General features: G+C 49.3%; 1 protein-coding gene and 1 pseudogene across 30 annotated transcripts in view; one reads left to right on the top strand and one right to left on the bottom strand.

Annotated features, from left to right (window-relative positions):
• The window catches only part of GPHN (gephyrin), a 663,734-nt gene extending 646,831 nt beyond the window's left edge, over nucleotides 1–16,903 (bottom strand). For 10 of the 30 annotated variants that reach the window (XM_073551369.1, XM_073551376.1, XM_073551394.1 and 7 more), the window contains exon 1: nucleotides 16,714–16,902. In XM_073551369.1, the coding sequence (XP_073407470.1) occupies nucleotides 16,714–16,777 (64 nt within the window). In that variant the 5' untranslated portion in view covers nucleotides 16,778–16,902. Of the gene's footprint in view, nucleotides 1–16,713 lie in introns of all 30 variants that reach the window. The other 20 variants (XM_073551383.1, XM_073551384.1, XM_073551385.1 and 17 more) reach the window with 5 other exon arrangements.
• LOC141054137 (uncharacterized) lies at nucleotides 2,586–10,501 on the top strand (annotated as a pseudogene).
• Nucleotides 16,904–17,465: the final 562 nt, after the last annotated feature.

The raw sequence follows: 17,465 nt of genomic DNA, 5'->3' as shown, positions 1-17,465 counted from the left end.
GATGGGTATCTGGGCACTGGACTATGGGATGGAAGATATGTAAGATGAGTATATGGGCACGGGACTATGGGATGGAGGATATGTATGATGTGTATATGGGCACGGGATTATGGGATGGAGGATATGTATGATGGGTATATGGGCATGGGACTATGAGATGAAGGATGTGTGATGGGTATATGGGCACTCGACTATGGGATGGCAAATATGTATGATGGGTATATGGGCATGGGACTATGGGATGGAAGATATCTATGATGGGTATATGGGCATGGGACTATGGGATGGAGGATATGTATGATGGGTATATGGGCACGGGCGTATGGGATGGAGGATGTATGATGGGTAAATGGGCATGGGACTATGGGATGGCGGATATGTATATGGGCACGGGACTATGGGATGGAGGATGTGTGATGGGTATATGGGCACTGGACTATGGGATGGAGGATATGTATGATGGGTATATGGGCACAGGACTATGGGATGGCGGATATGTATGATGGGTATATGGGCACGGGACTATGGGATGGAGGATATGTATGATGGGTATATGGGCATGGGACTATGAGATGAAGGACGTGTGATGGGTATATGGGCACTCGACTATGGGATGGCGGATATGTATGATGGGTATATGGGCACGGGACTATGGGATGGAGGATGTGTATGATGGGTATATGGGCATGGGACTATGGGATGGAGGATATGTATGATGGGTATATGGGCACGGGCCTATGGGATGGAGGATGTGTGATGGGTATATGGGCACAGGACTATGGGATGGCGGATATGTATATGGGCACGGGACTATGGGATGGAGGATGTGTGATGGGTATATGGGCACTGGACTATGGGATGGAGGATATGTATGATGGGTATATGGGCACGGGACTATGGGATGGAGGATATGTATGATGGGTATATGGGCATGGGACTATGAGATGAAGGATGTGTGATGGGTATATGGGCACTCGACTATGGGATGGCGAATATGTATGATGTGTATATGGGCATGGGACTATGGGATGGAGAATATGTATGATGGGTATATGGGCATGGGACTATGGGATCGAGAATATGTATGATGGGTATATGGGCATGGGACTATGGGATGGAGGATATGTATGATGGGTATATGGGCACGGGCCTATGGGATCATGGATATGTATGATGGGTATATGGGCATGGGACTATGGGATGGAGGATATGTATGATGGGTATATGGGCACGGGCCTATGGGATGGAGGATGTGTGATGGGTATATGAGCACGGGACTATGGGATGAAGAATATGTATGATGGGTATATGGGCACGGGACTATGGGATGGAGGATAATTATAATTTGCTATAACTAACCACAGTTAGTTACTATGCCCGTGCAGCGCCGGGCTCTTCAGCTAGTTATATATAAAGCTCAAGTGTGTGTATGTATGTATGTATATATGTATGTGTGTATGTCCGGGATTGGCATCCGCACCGTTGCAGCTACAGCCACAAAATTTGGCACAGTCATACGTCTGGACCCCGAGAGTGTCCTAGGCTATGTTGTGAGGTGAAATTTTAACCCCGCGCGTTCCAATTCACCAAACAATTTTGCCCCTATCTACATAATGGGGAAAAAGTGTGTCAAGCCCCGCCCCTCATTATGATGTCATAATGGTTGCCATGGCGATGCTGATGTCATCATAGGTTGCAAGTCCCGCTGCTCATTATGTCGTCTTAATGGTTGACTATGGGATGGAGGATGTGTGATGGGTATATGGGCACTGGACTATGGGATGGAGGATATGTATGACAGGTATATGGGCACGGGACTATGAGATGGCGGATATATATGATGGGTATATGGTCAGGGGACTATGAGATGAAGGATGTGTGATGGGTATATGGGCACTCAACTATGGGATGGCGAATATGTATGATGGGCATGGGACTATGGGACGGAGGATGTGTGATGGGTATATGGGCATGGGACTATGGAATGAAGGATGTGTGATGGGTATATGGGCACTCGACTATGGGATGGAGGATATTTATGATGGGTATATGGGCACGGGCCTATGGGATGGAGGATAATTATAATTTGCTATAACTAACCACAGTTAGTTACTATGCCCAGGCAGCGCCGGGCTCTTCAGCTAGTACTAACATAAGACGGGACTAAACAAACTGACACAAGCTGTAACATAAAGAGCAGGGCCCAGCGCTGCCCCCAGCAGGGAGTACGCTGAACCCTAGCAACAAAGCAGAAAGCAAAAAAAAGGCACAACCAAATTAGATGCAAAGGACTAGCAAAAGAATCACTTAACTGAACCATGCAGATCAGACAGGGGACAAAATAACTTCAAATGCACAAGGAGGAAAATCACCAGCAACCTTCAAGAGCAGCCAGCTGAATTATATGCTCCCAGCCAGTAATCCCAGGTTCCCAATTATCGTCGTCAGGTGGGGAACTTCCATCAACCTGGCCAGCTCCACTACTCTCAGTAATCACCAGAGGGAGCTTCGGCTCAGAAATCCAAGCAAGGGAATTCACAACACAGCACCTTCAATTTGTGCTAAATAACTGTGCTCTTACAGGAATGGACAAATGCACCTACCTGGGCCTGGAAATTCACCAGTCAGGCAGCTTCCAACAAGTCATAGAGACCCTGAAGGACAAGGCCTACAAAACCTTCTATGCCATCCAAATGAAACTCTACCATCTGATGCTGCCTGTGAGGGTCTGGCTAAAAATCTCCGATGCCTTCATCACCCCATCATCCTGTATGGCAGTAAAGAGACCGCCAGATCCTGAGACTCGGTGCCCACAATCTGGCCATCAAGTGCCACCGGAACACAGAGAGCTACAAGCCCAGGGAGGACATACTGTGCATACACTGTGACCTGGAGACCCTGGAGGAGACCCACCTCCTGCTACACAGCACCAAATATTCAGCAGTGAGGGACACTCACTTCAGGAGACAAACCAATCTCTTCCCAGATTTAAACTCCATGAAGGAAGAAGAGAAAACATATATCCTGCTGGGGGAAGAAGAAAGCAAGGTGGAAATAGCAGCGCAGTATGTGAGCGCGTGCCATAGGCTGCGAGAAAGACAACCATGATATGCCATGGACTTACTTAGCCCCCACCCTGTGCCCCAACAATTGTTCCTACAGTTCCCACCCATTATCCCCACAGTCCCTATCCCTATTCCCTACTGTACACACGCTTTGTCAAAACTAATGTTTATTTGGTGCTGCCAATAAAGCTTCTTTGAATTTGAATTTGTGTGGGGTGTATAGGTGAGTATTTATATAGTTTGAGGTGTATAGGTGTGTATGTATTTATAGTGTCTGTGGGGTGGATAGGTGTGTATGAATTTACAGTGTGTGGGGGGGTATATAAGTGTGTATGTATTTATTGTGTGTGGGGTGTACAGGTGTGTGTGTGTGTGTGTGTGTGTGTGTGTGTGTATGTATATAGTTTGGGGTGTATATGTGTGTATGTATTTATATTGTCTGTGGGATGGATATGTGTGTATGAATTTATACTGTGTGTGGGGGGGTGTATAAGTGTGTATGCATATAGTGTGGGGTGTACATGTGTGTATGTATTGTGTGAGAGGAGTGTATAAATGTGTATGAATTTATACTGTGTGTGGGGGGGTGTATAAGTGTGTATGCATATAGTGTGGGGTGTACATGTGTGTATGTATTGTGTGAGAGGAGTGTATAAATGTGTATGCATTTAAACTGTGTGTGTGGGGTGTATAGGTGTGTATGTATTTATTATGTGTGTGGGGTGTATAGGTGAGTATGTATATATAGTGTGGGGTGTATAGGTGTGTATGTATATATAGTGTGGGGTGTATAGGTGTGTATGAACATATAGAGTGGGGTGTATAGGTGTGTATGTATAGTGTGGGGTGTATACGTGTATGCGTTTGTAGTGTGTGGGGGGTGTATAGGTGTGTATGTATATATAGTGTGGGTGTGGTGTATAGGTGTGTAAAGCTTTGTATGTATATATAGTGTGGGGTGTATATGTGTATGCATTTATAGAGTGTGTGGGGGGTGTATGTATATATAGTGTGTGTGGGGTGTATAGGTGTTTATGTACAGAGGGGGAAATATGTATTTGATTCCATGCTGATTTTGTAAGTTTGCCCACTGACAAAGACATGAACAGTCTACAGCTCCCACTCAGTTAACCTCTATAGTAACACCTCACAATGATTTTCTCCCACTCAGGTAACCTCTATAGTAACACCCCACAGTCATCTGCTCCCACTCAGGTAACCTCTATAGTAACACACCACAGTGATCTGCTCCCACTCAGGTAACCTCTATAGTAAAACCCCACAGTCATCTGCTCCCACTCAGGTAACCCCTATAGTAACACCCCACAGTCATCTGCTCCCACACAGGTAACCCCTATAGTAACACACCACAGTGATCTGCTCCCACTCAGGTAACCTCTATAGTAACACACCACAGTGATCTGCTCCCACTCAGGTAACCTCTATAGTAACACCCCACAGTCATCTGCTCCCACTCAGGTAACCTCTATAGTAACACCCCACAGTCATCTGCTCCCACTCAGGTAACCTCTATAGTAACACCCCACATTCATCTGCTCCCACTCAGGTAACCTCTATAGTAACACCCCACAGTCATCTGCTCCCACTCAGGTAACCTCCATAGTAACACCCCACAGTCATCTGCTCCCACTCAGGTAACCCCTATAGTAACACCCCACAGCCATCTGCTCCCACTCTGGTAACCCCTATAGTAACACACCACAGTGATCTGTTCCCACTCAGGTAACCTCTATAGTAACACCCCACAGCCATCTGCTCCCACTCTGGTAACCCCTAGAGTAACACCCCACAGTGATCTGCTCCCACTCAGGTAACCTCTATAGTAACACCCCACAGTGATCTGCTCCCACTCAGGTAACCCCAATAGTAACACACCACAGTGATCTGCTCCCACTCAGGTAACCTCTATAGTAACACCCCACAGTGATCTGCTCCCACTCAGGTAACCCCTATAGTAACACCCCACAGCCATCTGCTCCCACTCAGGTAACCTCTATAGTAACACCCCACAGTGATCTGCTCCCACTCAGGTAACCCCTATAGTAACACCCCATAGTCATCTGCTCCCACTCTGGTAACCCCTATAGTAACACCCCACAGTGATCTGCTCCCACTCAGGTAACCTCTATAGTAACACCCCACAGTGATCTGCTCCCACTCAGGTAACCCCAATAGTAACACACCACAGTGATCTGCTCCCACTCAGGTAACCCCTATAGTAACACCCCACAGCCATCTGCTCCCACTCTGGTAACACCCCCACAGTGATCTGCTCCCACTCAGGTAACCTCTATAGTAACACCCCACAGTGATCTGCTCCCACTCAGGTAACCTCTATAGTAACACCCCACAGTGTTCTGCTCCCACTCAGGTAACCCCTATAGTAACACCCCACAGTGATCTGCTCCCACTCTGGTAACCCCTATAGTAACACCCCACAGTCATCTGCTCCCACCCAGGTAACCCCTATAGTAACACCCCACAGTGATCTGCTCCCACTCTGGTAACCCCTATAGTAACACCCACAGTCATCTGCTCCCACACAGGTAACCCCTATAGTAACACACCACAGTGATCTGCGCCCACTCAGGTAACCTCTATAGTAACACCCCACAGTGTTCTGCTCCCACTCAGGTAACCCCTATAGTAACACCCCACAGTGATCTGCTCCCACTCTGGTAACCCCTATAGTAACACCCCACAGTCATCTGCTCCCACACAGGTAACCCCTATAGTAACACCCCACAGTGATCTGCTCCCACTCTGGTAACCCCTATAGTAACACCCCACAGTCATCTGCTCCCACACAGGTAACCCCTATAGTAACACACCACAGTGATCTGCGCCCACTCAGGTAACCTCTATAGTAACACCCCACAGTGTTCTGCTCCCACTCAGGTAACCCCTATAGTAACACCCCACAGTGATCTGCTCCCACTCTGGTAACCCCTATAGTAACACCCCACAGTCATCTGCTCCCACACAGGTAACCCCTATAGTAACACCCCACAGTGATCTGCTCCCACTCTGGTAACCCCTATAGTAACACCCCACAGTGATCTGCGCCCACTCAGGTAACCTCTATAGTAACACCCCACAGTGATCTGCTGCAGCCCCAGATGTGATCACCGCCCGCTGATGATGGCATCTCCTGGGGTGTCATTCTCCATGAAGGAGGAGGATGGTGCCGGGATGCAGGCAGTGGGAAGATCAGCACCACTGTGTGTGAACAGCTCCATGTCAGCGCCGCGGGAGGAGGGGGATTCCCAGAATATCCCTGCCTGCTGCAACGTGCGAGGACGCGACCACCGGCGGATCCGGGGCAGCCGCAATATCTGCAATGGACCTCCTAAAAAAAATCTGCATTTAAAGCGCAGGGGATTGATGGCGATCGTTAACCCCTCGCTGCCCGCTTGCCTTCGCTCCCAGCCCCTGCCATGTGAGGATGGGATCCCCCTTGCATTGCAGGTTTTTCTCTCCTCTGTAATAGTATCCGGATCGCTCCTTTCTGCCTTCTACGTCACCGATGACTCCCAGATCACAGGGAAAGAAAGGCGCTGTACAGAAAGCGGTGGAGGAAGGGAGGTAGAGACGGAGGAAGGGAGGGAGAGACGGAGGAAGGGAGGGAGAGACGGAGGAAGGGAGGCAGAGACGGAGGAAGGGAGGCAGAGACGGAGGAAGGGAGGCAGAGACGGAGGAAGGGAGGCAGAGAGGAAGGGCGGGAGAGACGGAGGAAGGGAGGCAGAGACGGAGGAAGGGAGGCAGAGACGGAGGAAGGGAGGCAGAGACGGAGGAAGGGAGGGAGAGGAAGGGAGGCAGAGAGGAAGGGCGGGAGAGACGGAGGAAGGCAGGCAGAGACGGAGGAAGGGAGGCAGAGACGGAGGAAGGGAGGCAGAGACGGAGGAAGGGAGGGAGAGGAAGGGAGGCAGAGAGGAAGGGCGGGAGAGACGGAGGAAGGGAGGCAGAGACGGAGGAAGGGAGGCAGAGACGGAGGAAGGGAGGCAGAGACGGAGGAAGGGAGGGAGAGGAAGGGAGGCAGAGAGGAAGGGCGGGAGAGACGGAGGAAGGAAGGCAGAGACGGAGGAAGGGAGGCAGAGACGGAGGAAGGGAGGCAGAGACGGAGGAAGGGAGGCAGAGACGGAGGAAGGGAGGGAGGCAGAGACGGAGGAAGGGAGGCAGAGACGGAGGAAGGGAGGGAGAGAGGACGGGAGGGAGAGAGGAAGGGAGGGAGAGACGGAGGAAGGCAGGCAGAGACGGAGGAAGGGATGGAGAGACGGAGGAAGGGAGGCAGAGACGGAGGAAGGGAGGCAGAGACGGAGGAAGGGAGGCAGAGACGGAGGAAGGGAGGCAGAGACGGAGGAAGGGAGGCAGAGACGGAGGAAGGGAGGGAGAGACGGAGGAAGGGAGGGAGAGACGGAGGAAGGGAGGGAGAGACGGAGGAAGGGAGGCAGAGACGGAGGAAGGGAGGGAGAGAGGACGGGAGGGAGAGAGGAAGGGAGGGAGAGACGGAGGAAGGCAGGCAGAGACGGAGGAAGGGAGGGAGAGACGGAGGAAGGAAGGCAGAGACGGAGGAAGGGAGGCAGAGACGGAGGAAGGGAGTCAGAGACGGAGGAAGGGAGGCAGAGACGGAGGAAGGGAGGCAGAGACGGAGGAAGGGAGGGAGGCAGAGACGGAGGAAGGGAGGGAGGCAGAGACGGAGGAAGGGAGGCAGAGACGAAGGAAGGGAGGCAGAGACGGAGGAAGGGAGGCAGAGACGGAGGAAGGAAGGGAGGCAGAGACGGAGGAAGGGAAGGAGGCAGAGACGGAGGAAGGGAGGCAGAGACGGAGGAAGGAAGGGAGGAATAGACGGAGGAAGGAAGGGAGGAAGAGACGGAGGAAGGAAGGGAGGAAGAGACGGAGGAAGGAAGGCAGCGACGAGGAAGGAAAGGAGGCAGAGACGGAGGAAGGAAGGGAGGCAGGAAGGAAGGGAGGCAGAGAGGAAGGGAGGCAGAGAGGAAGGGAGGCAGAGAGGAAGGGAGGCAGAGAGGAAGGGAGGCAGAGAGGGAGAAAGGAAGGGAGGTAGAGACGGAGGAAGGAAGGGAGGCAGAGACAGAGGAAGGAAGGGAGGCAGAGTCAGAGGAAGGAAGGGAGACAGAGACAGAGGAAGGAAAGGAGGCAGAGACGGAGGAAGGAAAGGAGGCAGAGACGGAGGAAGGAAAGGAGGCAGAGACGGAAGAAGGAAGGGAGGCAGGAACAAAGGAAGCGAGGCAGAGACAGGAAGGAAGGAAGGGAGGCAGAGACGAAGGAAGGGAGGGAGGCAGAGACGTAGGAAGGAAGGGAGGTAGAGATGGAGGAAGGAAGGGAGGCAGAGACGGAGGAAGGAAGGCAGAGACGGAGGAAGGAATGTAGGCAGAGACAGAGGAAGGAATGCAGGCAGAGACAGAGGAAGAAAGGGAGGGAGAGACAGGAAGAAAGGGAGGGAGACAGGGAGGCAGAGACGGAGGAAGGAAGGGAGGCAGAGACGGAGGAAGGAAGGGAGGCAGACGGAGGAAGGAAGGGTGGCAGAGACAGAGGAAGGAAGGGAGGCAGAGACAGAGGAAGGAAGGGAGGCAGAGACAGAGGAAGGAAGGCAGAGACAGAGGAAGGAAGGGAGGCAGAGACGGGGGAAGGAAGGGAGACAGACGGGGGAAGGAAGGAAGGGAGACAGACGGGGGAAGGAAGGAAGGGAGACAGAGACGAAGGGAGGGAGGCAGAGACGGAGGAAGGGAGGAAGAGAGAAGGAAGGGAGGGAGGTAGAGACGGAGGAAGGAAAGGAGGCAGAGACGGAGGAAGGAAAGGAGGCAGAGACGGAGGAAGGAAAGGAGGCAGAGACAGACAAGCAGGATGGGAGGCAGCGATGGAGGCAGCAACGGAGGAAGGAAGAGAGGCAGCGACGGAGGAAGGAAGGGAGGCACAGATGAAGGAAGGAAGGGAGGCAGAGACGGAGGAAGGAAGGGAGGTGGAGAAAGAGGCAGCAACGGAGGAAGGAAGGCAGAGATGGAGGCAATGGAGGAACAAAGGGAGGCAGCAACAGAGGAAGGAAGGAAGGAAGGAAGGGAGGGAGGTAGCAATGGAGGAAGAGAGGGAGGCAGAGATGGAAGGAAGGGTGGCAGCAATGGAGGAAGGGAGGCAGCGATAGAGATAGGAAGGGAGGGAGGCAGAGACGGAGGAAGAAAGGCAGAGATGAAGGAAGGGAGGCAGAGACGAAGGAAGGAAGGGAGGCAGAGATGGAGGAAGGAACAGAGGAAGGAAGGGAGGCAGAGACGGAGGAAGGGAAGCAGCAACGGACGAAGGAAGGGAGGCAGCAATGGATGAAAGAACGGAGGCAGCGACGGAGGAAGGAAGGGAGGCAGCGACGGAGAAAGGAAGGGAGGCAGCGACGGAGAAAGGAAGGGAGGCAGCGACGGAGAAAGGAAGGGAGGCAGCGACGGAGAAAGGAAGGGAGGCAGCGACGGAGAAAGGAAGGGAGGCAGCGACGGAGAAAGGAAGGGAGGCAGCGACGGAGAAAGGAAGGGAGGCAGCGAAGGAGAAAGGAAGGGAGGCAGCGAAGGAGAAAGAAAGGTAGGCAGAGAAAGGAAAGGAGGCAGAGAAAGGAAGGGTGGCAGAGAAAGGAAGGGTGGCAGAGAAAGGAAGGGTGGCAGAGAAAGGAAGGGTGGCAGAGAAAGGAAGGGAGGCAGAGACGGAGAAAGGAAGGGAGGGAGGCAGAAACGGAGGAAGGGAGGCAGCAATAGAGGAAGGAAGGGAGGCAGAGATGGCGGAATGAAGGTAGGGAGGCAGAGACGGGGAAAGAAGGAAGGGAGACAGAGAGGAAGGAATGGAAGCAAAGACGGAGGAAGGAAGGAAGGGAAGCAGAGACGGAGGAAGGAAGGGAGGCAGAGACAGGAAGGAAGGGAGGGAGGCAGAAACGGAGGAAGGACGTGGGGCAGCAATGGAGGAAGGAAGGGAGGCAGAGATGGCTGAATGAAGGAAGGGATGCAGAGACGGCAGAATGAAGGAAGGGAGGCAGAGACGGCGGAATGAAGGGAGGGAAGCAGAGACGGAGGAAAAAAGGAAGGGAGGCAGAGACGGAGGAAGGAAGGGAAGCAGAGAGGGAGGAAGGAAGCAAGGGAGGCAGAGACAGGAAGGAAGGGAGGGAGGCAGAAATGGAGGAAGGAAGGAAGGGAGGCAGAGATGGCGGACTGAAGGAAGGGAGGCAGAGACGACGGAAGGAAGGGAGGCAGAGATGGCGGATAAAGGAAGGGAGGCAGAGACGGCGGAATAAAGTAAGGGAGGCAGAGATGGCGGAATAAAGGAAGGGAGGCAGAGACGGCGGAATAAAGGAAGGGAGGCAGAGACGGCGGAATAAAGGAGGGGAGGCAGAGACTGCGGAAAGAAAGAAGGGAAGCAGAGACGGAGGAAGGAAGAAAACAAAGAAGGGAGGCAGAGAAGGAGGAAAGAAGAGACGGAAGAAGGAAGGAAGGGAGACAGCGACGGAGGAAGGAAGGGAGGCAGCGACGGAGGAAAGAAGGGAGGCAGCGGAGGAAGGAAGGGGGCAGCGGCGGACCAAGGGAGGGAGGCAGGGGCAGAGAAAGGGAGGGGGCAGGAGCGGAGAAAGGAAGGGGGCAGGAGCGACCAAGGGAGGGGGCAGCGGCGGAGTAAGGGGGGAGCGGTTTCTCGTCTCTATTAAAGAGACAATCATTGCAAACACAGCGCAGAGATAGCACAAAGTACACAAAGCGCAGAGAAAGGCGATCGTCCCTGGTGTAAAAAATAACTGATATTTTCCCTTCTTTCCACAATGTAAGATTTGCAGCCGTCCCCACTACAGGGCCAAGTTGTGCCTGCAGCATTGAGAGTTCCACATCAGGATATTTTTTTTTACAAATGGCTGCAATCCTTATCTAGTCTCCATGGGTGGATTTCCCGAATTTGTGCCCTACCACTTATGTGTGGATAAAAATCGCATATGGCTATGAAACCTAAACACAACACAACACGCAGTATTATTAGCTCTGGGTACAGAGAACAAAATCAGATGATACAGGGAATAAAGATATATGGGAAACTTACATATGACAGCATCGGGGGGAGGGGGTGTTAGGATTTCTTTCCATGGATACATATTATATAAGGGGGGAGATATAGTGCAATAAAGACATACAATCGTGTATAAATGGCCTATAGTATATGGACTGCCCCCTATGGCGTATATAGATGTCATTGGACATATATGATAAAGACTGAGGGGCAGATAAGGTAATAAAAAAGTACAATAAAATATGGGTTATATACATGTGGCTGGACATATGAGGTTCCGATATAGAGTAATATAAAAGTACAACATAAATGAGGTGTATAGATATGATCTGACATATATGATAAGGACAGATGGAGTATAGTATAAAAGTACAATGACATCCATGTAAATAGATGTGATCTGCAGATACGACATGTGCTCAGCCTGTATATAGATGTGATCTGCAGATATGCCATGTGCTCAGCCTGTAAATAGATGTGATCTGCAGATATGACATGTGCTCAGCCTGTAAATAGATGTGATCTGCAGATATGACATGTGCTCAGCCTGTATATAGATGTGATCTGCAGATATCACATGTGCTCAGCCTGTATATAGATGTGATCTGCAGATATGCCATGTGCTCAGCCTGTAAATAGATGTGATCTGCAGATATGACATGTGCTCAGCCTGTAAATAGATGTGATCTGCAGATATGACATGTGCTCAGCCTGTATATAGATGTGATCTGCAGATATCACATGTGCTCAGCCTGTATATAGATGTGATCTGCAGATATCACATGTGCTCAGCCTGTATATAGATGTGATCTGAAGATATAACATGTGAACAGGCTGTATATAGATCTGATCTGCAGATATAACATGTGAACAGGCTGTATATAGATGTGATCTGCAGATATGACATGTACACAGCCTATATATATATGTGTTCTGCAGATATGACATGTGCTCTGCCTGTATATAGATGTGATCTGCAGATATGACATGTGCTCAGCCTGTATAGATGTGATCTGCAGATATGCCATGTGCTCAGCCTGTATATAGATGTGATCTGCAGATATGCCATGTGCTCAGCCTGTAAATAGATGTGATCTGCAGATATGACATGTGCACAGCCTGTATACAGATGTGATCTCCAGATATAACGTGCACAGGCTGTATATAGATGTGACATGTGCACAGCCAGTATATTAATGTGACCTGCAGGTATGAGCACGTCATATCTGCAGATCACATCTATATACAGCCTGAACACGTCATATCTACATGTCACATCTAACAATGTAGAATTGATCTTCAGCTCACCTGGTTCAGCCTGCCCAGTCCTCCTTTCCATAATCTCGGTGCACGGAGTGGATCCATCCCCATCTGGGAGAAATGCTCAATGAAAAAAAAAGTTTTTTATGGTTCCAGCACACGATGTGAAAAAATTAAAAAATGCAATTCCAGTGATGATAAAAGCATGTGTAGCCTACACATGCTTTTATCATCACTGGAATTGCATTTTTAAATTTTCACATCGTGTGCTGGAACCATAAAAAACTTTTTTTCTACATGTCACATCTATATACAGGCTATGCACATGTCATATAGATGTGATCTGCAGATATGACATGTTCTCAGCCTGTATATAGATGTAATCTGCAGATATGACATGTGCTCAGCCTGTATATAGATGTGATCTGCAGATATGGCATGCTCAGCTTGTATATAGATGTAATCTGCAGGTATTGACATGTGCTCAGCCTGTATATAGATGTGATCTGCAGATATACAGCCTGTGCACATGTCATATCTGCAGATCACATCTATATACAGCCTGTGCACATGTCATAGCAGCAGATCACATCTATGTACAGCCTGTGCACGTCATATCTGCAGATCACATCTATGTACAGCCTGTGCACTTGTCATATCTGCAGATCACATCTATATACAGCCTGAGCACATGTCATAGCCTGTATATAGATGTGAGCTGCAGATATGACATGTGCACAGCCTGTATATAGATGTGATCTGCAGATATGACATGTGCTCAGCCTGTATATACACTCACTGGCCACTTTATTAGGTACACCTGTCCAACTGTGTGTTAAGACTTAATTTCTAATCAGCCAATCACATGGCGGCAACTCAGTGCATTTAGGCATGTAGACATGGTCAAGACAATCTCCTGCAGTTCAAACCGAGCATCAGTATGGGGAAGAAAGGTGATTTGAGTGCCTTTGAACGTGGCATGATTGTTGGTGCCAGAAGGGCTGGTCTGAGAATTTCAGAAACTGCTGATCTACTGGGATTTTCACGCACAACCATCTCTAGGGTTTACAGAGAATGGTCCGAAAAAGAAAAAAAATCCAGTGAGCGGCAGTTCTGTGGCCGGAAATGCCTTGTTGATGCCAGAGGTCAGAGGAGAATGGGCATACTGGTTCGAGCTGATAGAAAGGCAACAGTGACTCAAATTGCCACCCGTTACAACCAAGGTAGGCAGAAGAGCATCTCTGAACGCACAGTGCGTCGAACTTTGAGGCAGATGGGCTACAGCAGCAGAAGACCACACTGGGTACCACTCCTCTCAGCTAAGAACAGGAAACTGAGGCTACAATTTGCACAAGCTCATCGAAATTGGACAGTAGAAGATTGGAAAAACGTTGCCTGGTCTGATGAGTCTCGATTTCTGCTGCGACATTCGGATGGTAGGGTCAGAATTTGGCGTAAACAACATGAAAGCATGGATCCATCCTGCCTTGTATCAACGGTTCAGGCTGGTGGTGGTGGTGTCATGGTGTGGGGAATTTTTTCTGGGCACTCTTTGGGCCCCTTGGTACCAATTGAGCATCGTTGCAACGCCACAGCCTACCTGAGTATTGTTGCTGACCATGTCCATCCCTTTATGACCACAATGTACCCAACATCTGATGGCTACTTTCAGCAGGATAATGCGCCATGTCATAAAGCTCGAATCATCTCAGATTGGTTTCTTGAACATGACAATGAGTTTACTGTACTCAAATGGCCTCCTCAGTCACCAGATCTCAATCCAATAGAGCATCTTTGGGATGTGGTGGAACGGGAGATTCGCATCAGGGATGTGCAGCCGACAAATCTGCGCCAACTGTGTGATGCCATCATGTCAATATGGTCCAAAATCTCTGAGGAATGCTTCCAGCACCTTGTTGAATCTCTGCCACGAAGAATTGAGGCAGTTCTGAAGGCAAAAGGGGGTCCAACCCCTTACTAGCATGGTGTACCTAATAAAGTGGCCAGTGAGTGTAGATGTGACCTGCAGATATGATATGTGCTCAGCCTGTATATAGATGTGATCTGCAGATATGATATGTGCACAGGCTGTATATAGATGTGACCTGCAGATATGACATGTGCTCATACCTGCAGGTCACATTAATATACAGGCTGTGCACATGTCACATCTATATATAGCCTGTGCACGTTATATCTGGAGATCACATCTATATACAGCCTGAACACATGTCATATCTGCAGGTCACATCTACATACAGCCTGTGCACATGTCATATCTGCAGGTCACATCTACATACAGCCTGTGCACATGTCATATCTGCAGGTCACATCAACACACAGCCTGTGCACATGTCATATCTGCAGGTCACATCTATATACAGCCTGTGCACATGACATATCTGCAGGTCACATCTATATACAGCCTGTGCACATGACGTATCTGCAGATCACATCGACAAACCGCCTGTGCACGTCATAACTGCAGATCACATCTATATACAGGCTGTGCACATGTCATATCTGCAGATCACATCTATATACTTGCTGTGCACATGTCATATCTGCAGATCACATCTCTATACAGGCTAAGCACATGTCATATCTGCAAATCACATCTCTATACAGGCTGTGCACATGTCATATCTGCAGTTCACATCTACATACAGCCTGTGCACATGTCATATCTGCAGGTCACATCTACATACAGCCTGTGCACATGTCATATCTGCAGGTCACATCAACACACAGCCTGTGCACATGTCATATCTGCAGGTCACATCTATATACAGCCTGTGCACATGACATATCTGCAGGTCACATCTATATACAGCCTGTGCACATGACATATCTGCAGATCACATCGACAAACCGCCTGTGCACATGTCATAACTGCAGATCACATCTATATACAGGCTGTGCACATGTCATATCTGCAGATCACATCAATATACAGGCTGAGCACATGTCATATCTGCAGATCACATCTATTTACAGGCTGAGCACATGTCATATCTGCAGATCACATCTATATACAGGCTAAGCACATGTCATATCTGCAAATCACATCTCTATACAGGCTGTGCAGATGTCATATCTGCAGTTCACATCTATATGCAGGCTGTGCACATGTCATATCTGCAGATCACATCTATATACAGGCTATGCACATGTCATATCTGCAGATCACATCTACATACAGCCTGTGCACATGTTATAACTGCAGATCACATCTATATACAACCTGTGCACATGTCATATCTGCAGATCACATCTATATACAACCTGTGCACATGTCACATCTGCAGATCACATCTACATACAGCCTGTGCACGTCATATCTGCAGATCACATCAATATACAGGCTGAGCACATGTCATATCTGCAGATCACATCTATATACAGGCTGAGCACATGTCATATCTGCAGATCACATCTATATACAAGCTGAGCACATGTCACATCTGCAGATCACATCTACATACAGCCTGTGCACATGTTATATCTGCAGATCACATTTATATACAGCCTGTGCACATGTTATATCTGCAGATCACATCTACATACAGGCTGAGCACATGGCATATCTGCAGATCACATCTACATACAGGCTGAGAACATGTCATATCTGCAGATCACATCTATATACAGGCTGAGCACATGTCATATCTGCAGATCACATCTATATACAGAATGAGCACATGCCATATCTGCAGATCACATCTATATACAGGCTGCAGATATAGCAGTGTTATACTATACATACTGGGTTATAGAGAAAGAATCAGCCATATTAGCAGATATAACACAGAATACCAGAGCAATACTATAGAGAGCTGTGACTGGCCATATTAACAGTTACGGTGACCTATATAGACCGTATACAGGTGTGATTTGCAGATATAAGCAGTAGATCAGTGTAGTGACGTATACACAGGCTGTATACAGCAGCGTCCGATCTGCAAATACAGCAGTGCTAAACCATAGACGCCGCTAGGATCAGCCATGTTAGCAGCTGTGACACACACGGGCTGGATGCAGATGGGATCTGCGGCTGTGCCCGAACATGGCTGAGGCTGCACCAGGCTGTCACGGCTCTGGCTGTCACGGCTGCATGGAGGATCCTGGGGTGTGCGGTACCATCCCGGAGGGTGCACCGTGCAGCACTGACACTGTGGATGCACACACACACACTGCACGGATCGCTCTCGCCAGCCAGGTGCCATTTTAGGTTGCCGGCTGCAGAAGTCCCCATGGCTGCCGCTGTCATGTCAATGGGTGGTAGGCGCAGGACACATACACACTGCACAGCCGGCACCGCTGCGTCATTTACCTGTCAGCACTCCGACGCGTATTTGGTGGTCGTGATTAGTAAGGATCATGCCCTCGGCCGCCATCTTCCTTCCGCCGGAGCCGCTGTCACCGGCCGTTCCAGTGAGCAGGAGAAGCCTGGGCTGGGAGAGCGGGGAGGCAGGCAAGCGAGCCGAGCGCCGATCACGTCCACTCCGGAGACAGAGTGAGAGGGGAGGAGGGAGCAGCCAGGCGTGAGAAGCGCACAGCCGACACGATCGAGCGACAGTGGAGGAATTCTGGACAGTTGAGGAGTGATAAAGCTATGTGATTATAAAAGGTTATTTTCATCTTCATAAGTAAAAATGTCTGTAATAATAATGGTAAATAAAAGCAATTTTGCAATGTATTCCTTGTTAAAATTGTCATCCTTTCTTGATCTATTAACACTTGTAGTCGGGATGGACTAAAAAGAATGAAGAAAAATAATGAACAGACTAACTTATAGGTCCAAAGAGATGGAGATGCATTATAGATTTCTTAGGCTCCTTCAATATGAAATGAACATGAATTTTATGTAGACAATTAGGAAATCAACAGATCCCATATAAACAGGTGCATATTATATTCCCTGAGCTTTATAGGTGGGGAATGAATATGTAATATATGTAGATAATAGGGGAATGAGCACATATCCCATATATACAGGTGTATATTATATTCCCTGAGCTTTATAGGTGAGGAATGAACATGAAATATATGTAGATAATAGAGGAATGAACACATATCCCATAT

The sequence above is a fragment of the Dendrobates tinctorius genome, unplaced genomic scaffold (assembly GCF_039654945.1).
Source record: "Dendrobates tinctorius isolate UK_male_01 unplaced genomic scaffold, ASM3965494v1 ptg000175l, whole genome shotgun sequence".
NCBI classification, from domain to species: domain Eukaryota; kingdom Metazoa; phylum Chordata; class Amphibia; order Anura; family Dendrobatidae; genus Dendrobates; species Dendrobates tinctorius.
This window is presented reverse-complemented; position numbering and strand designations above follow the sequence as displayed.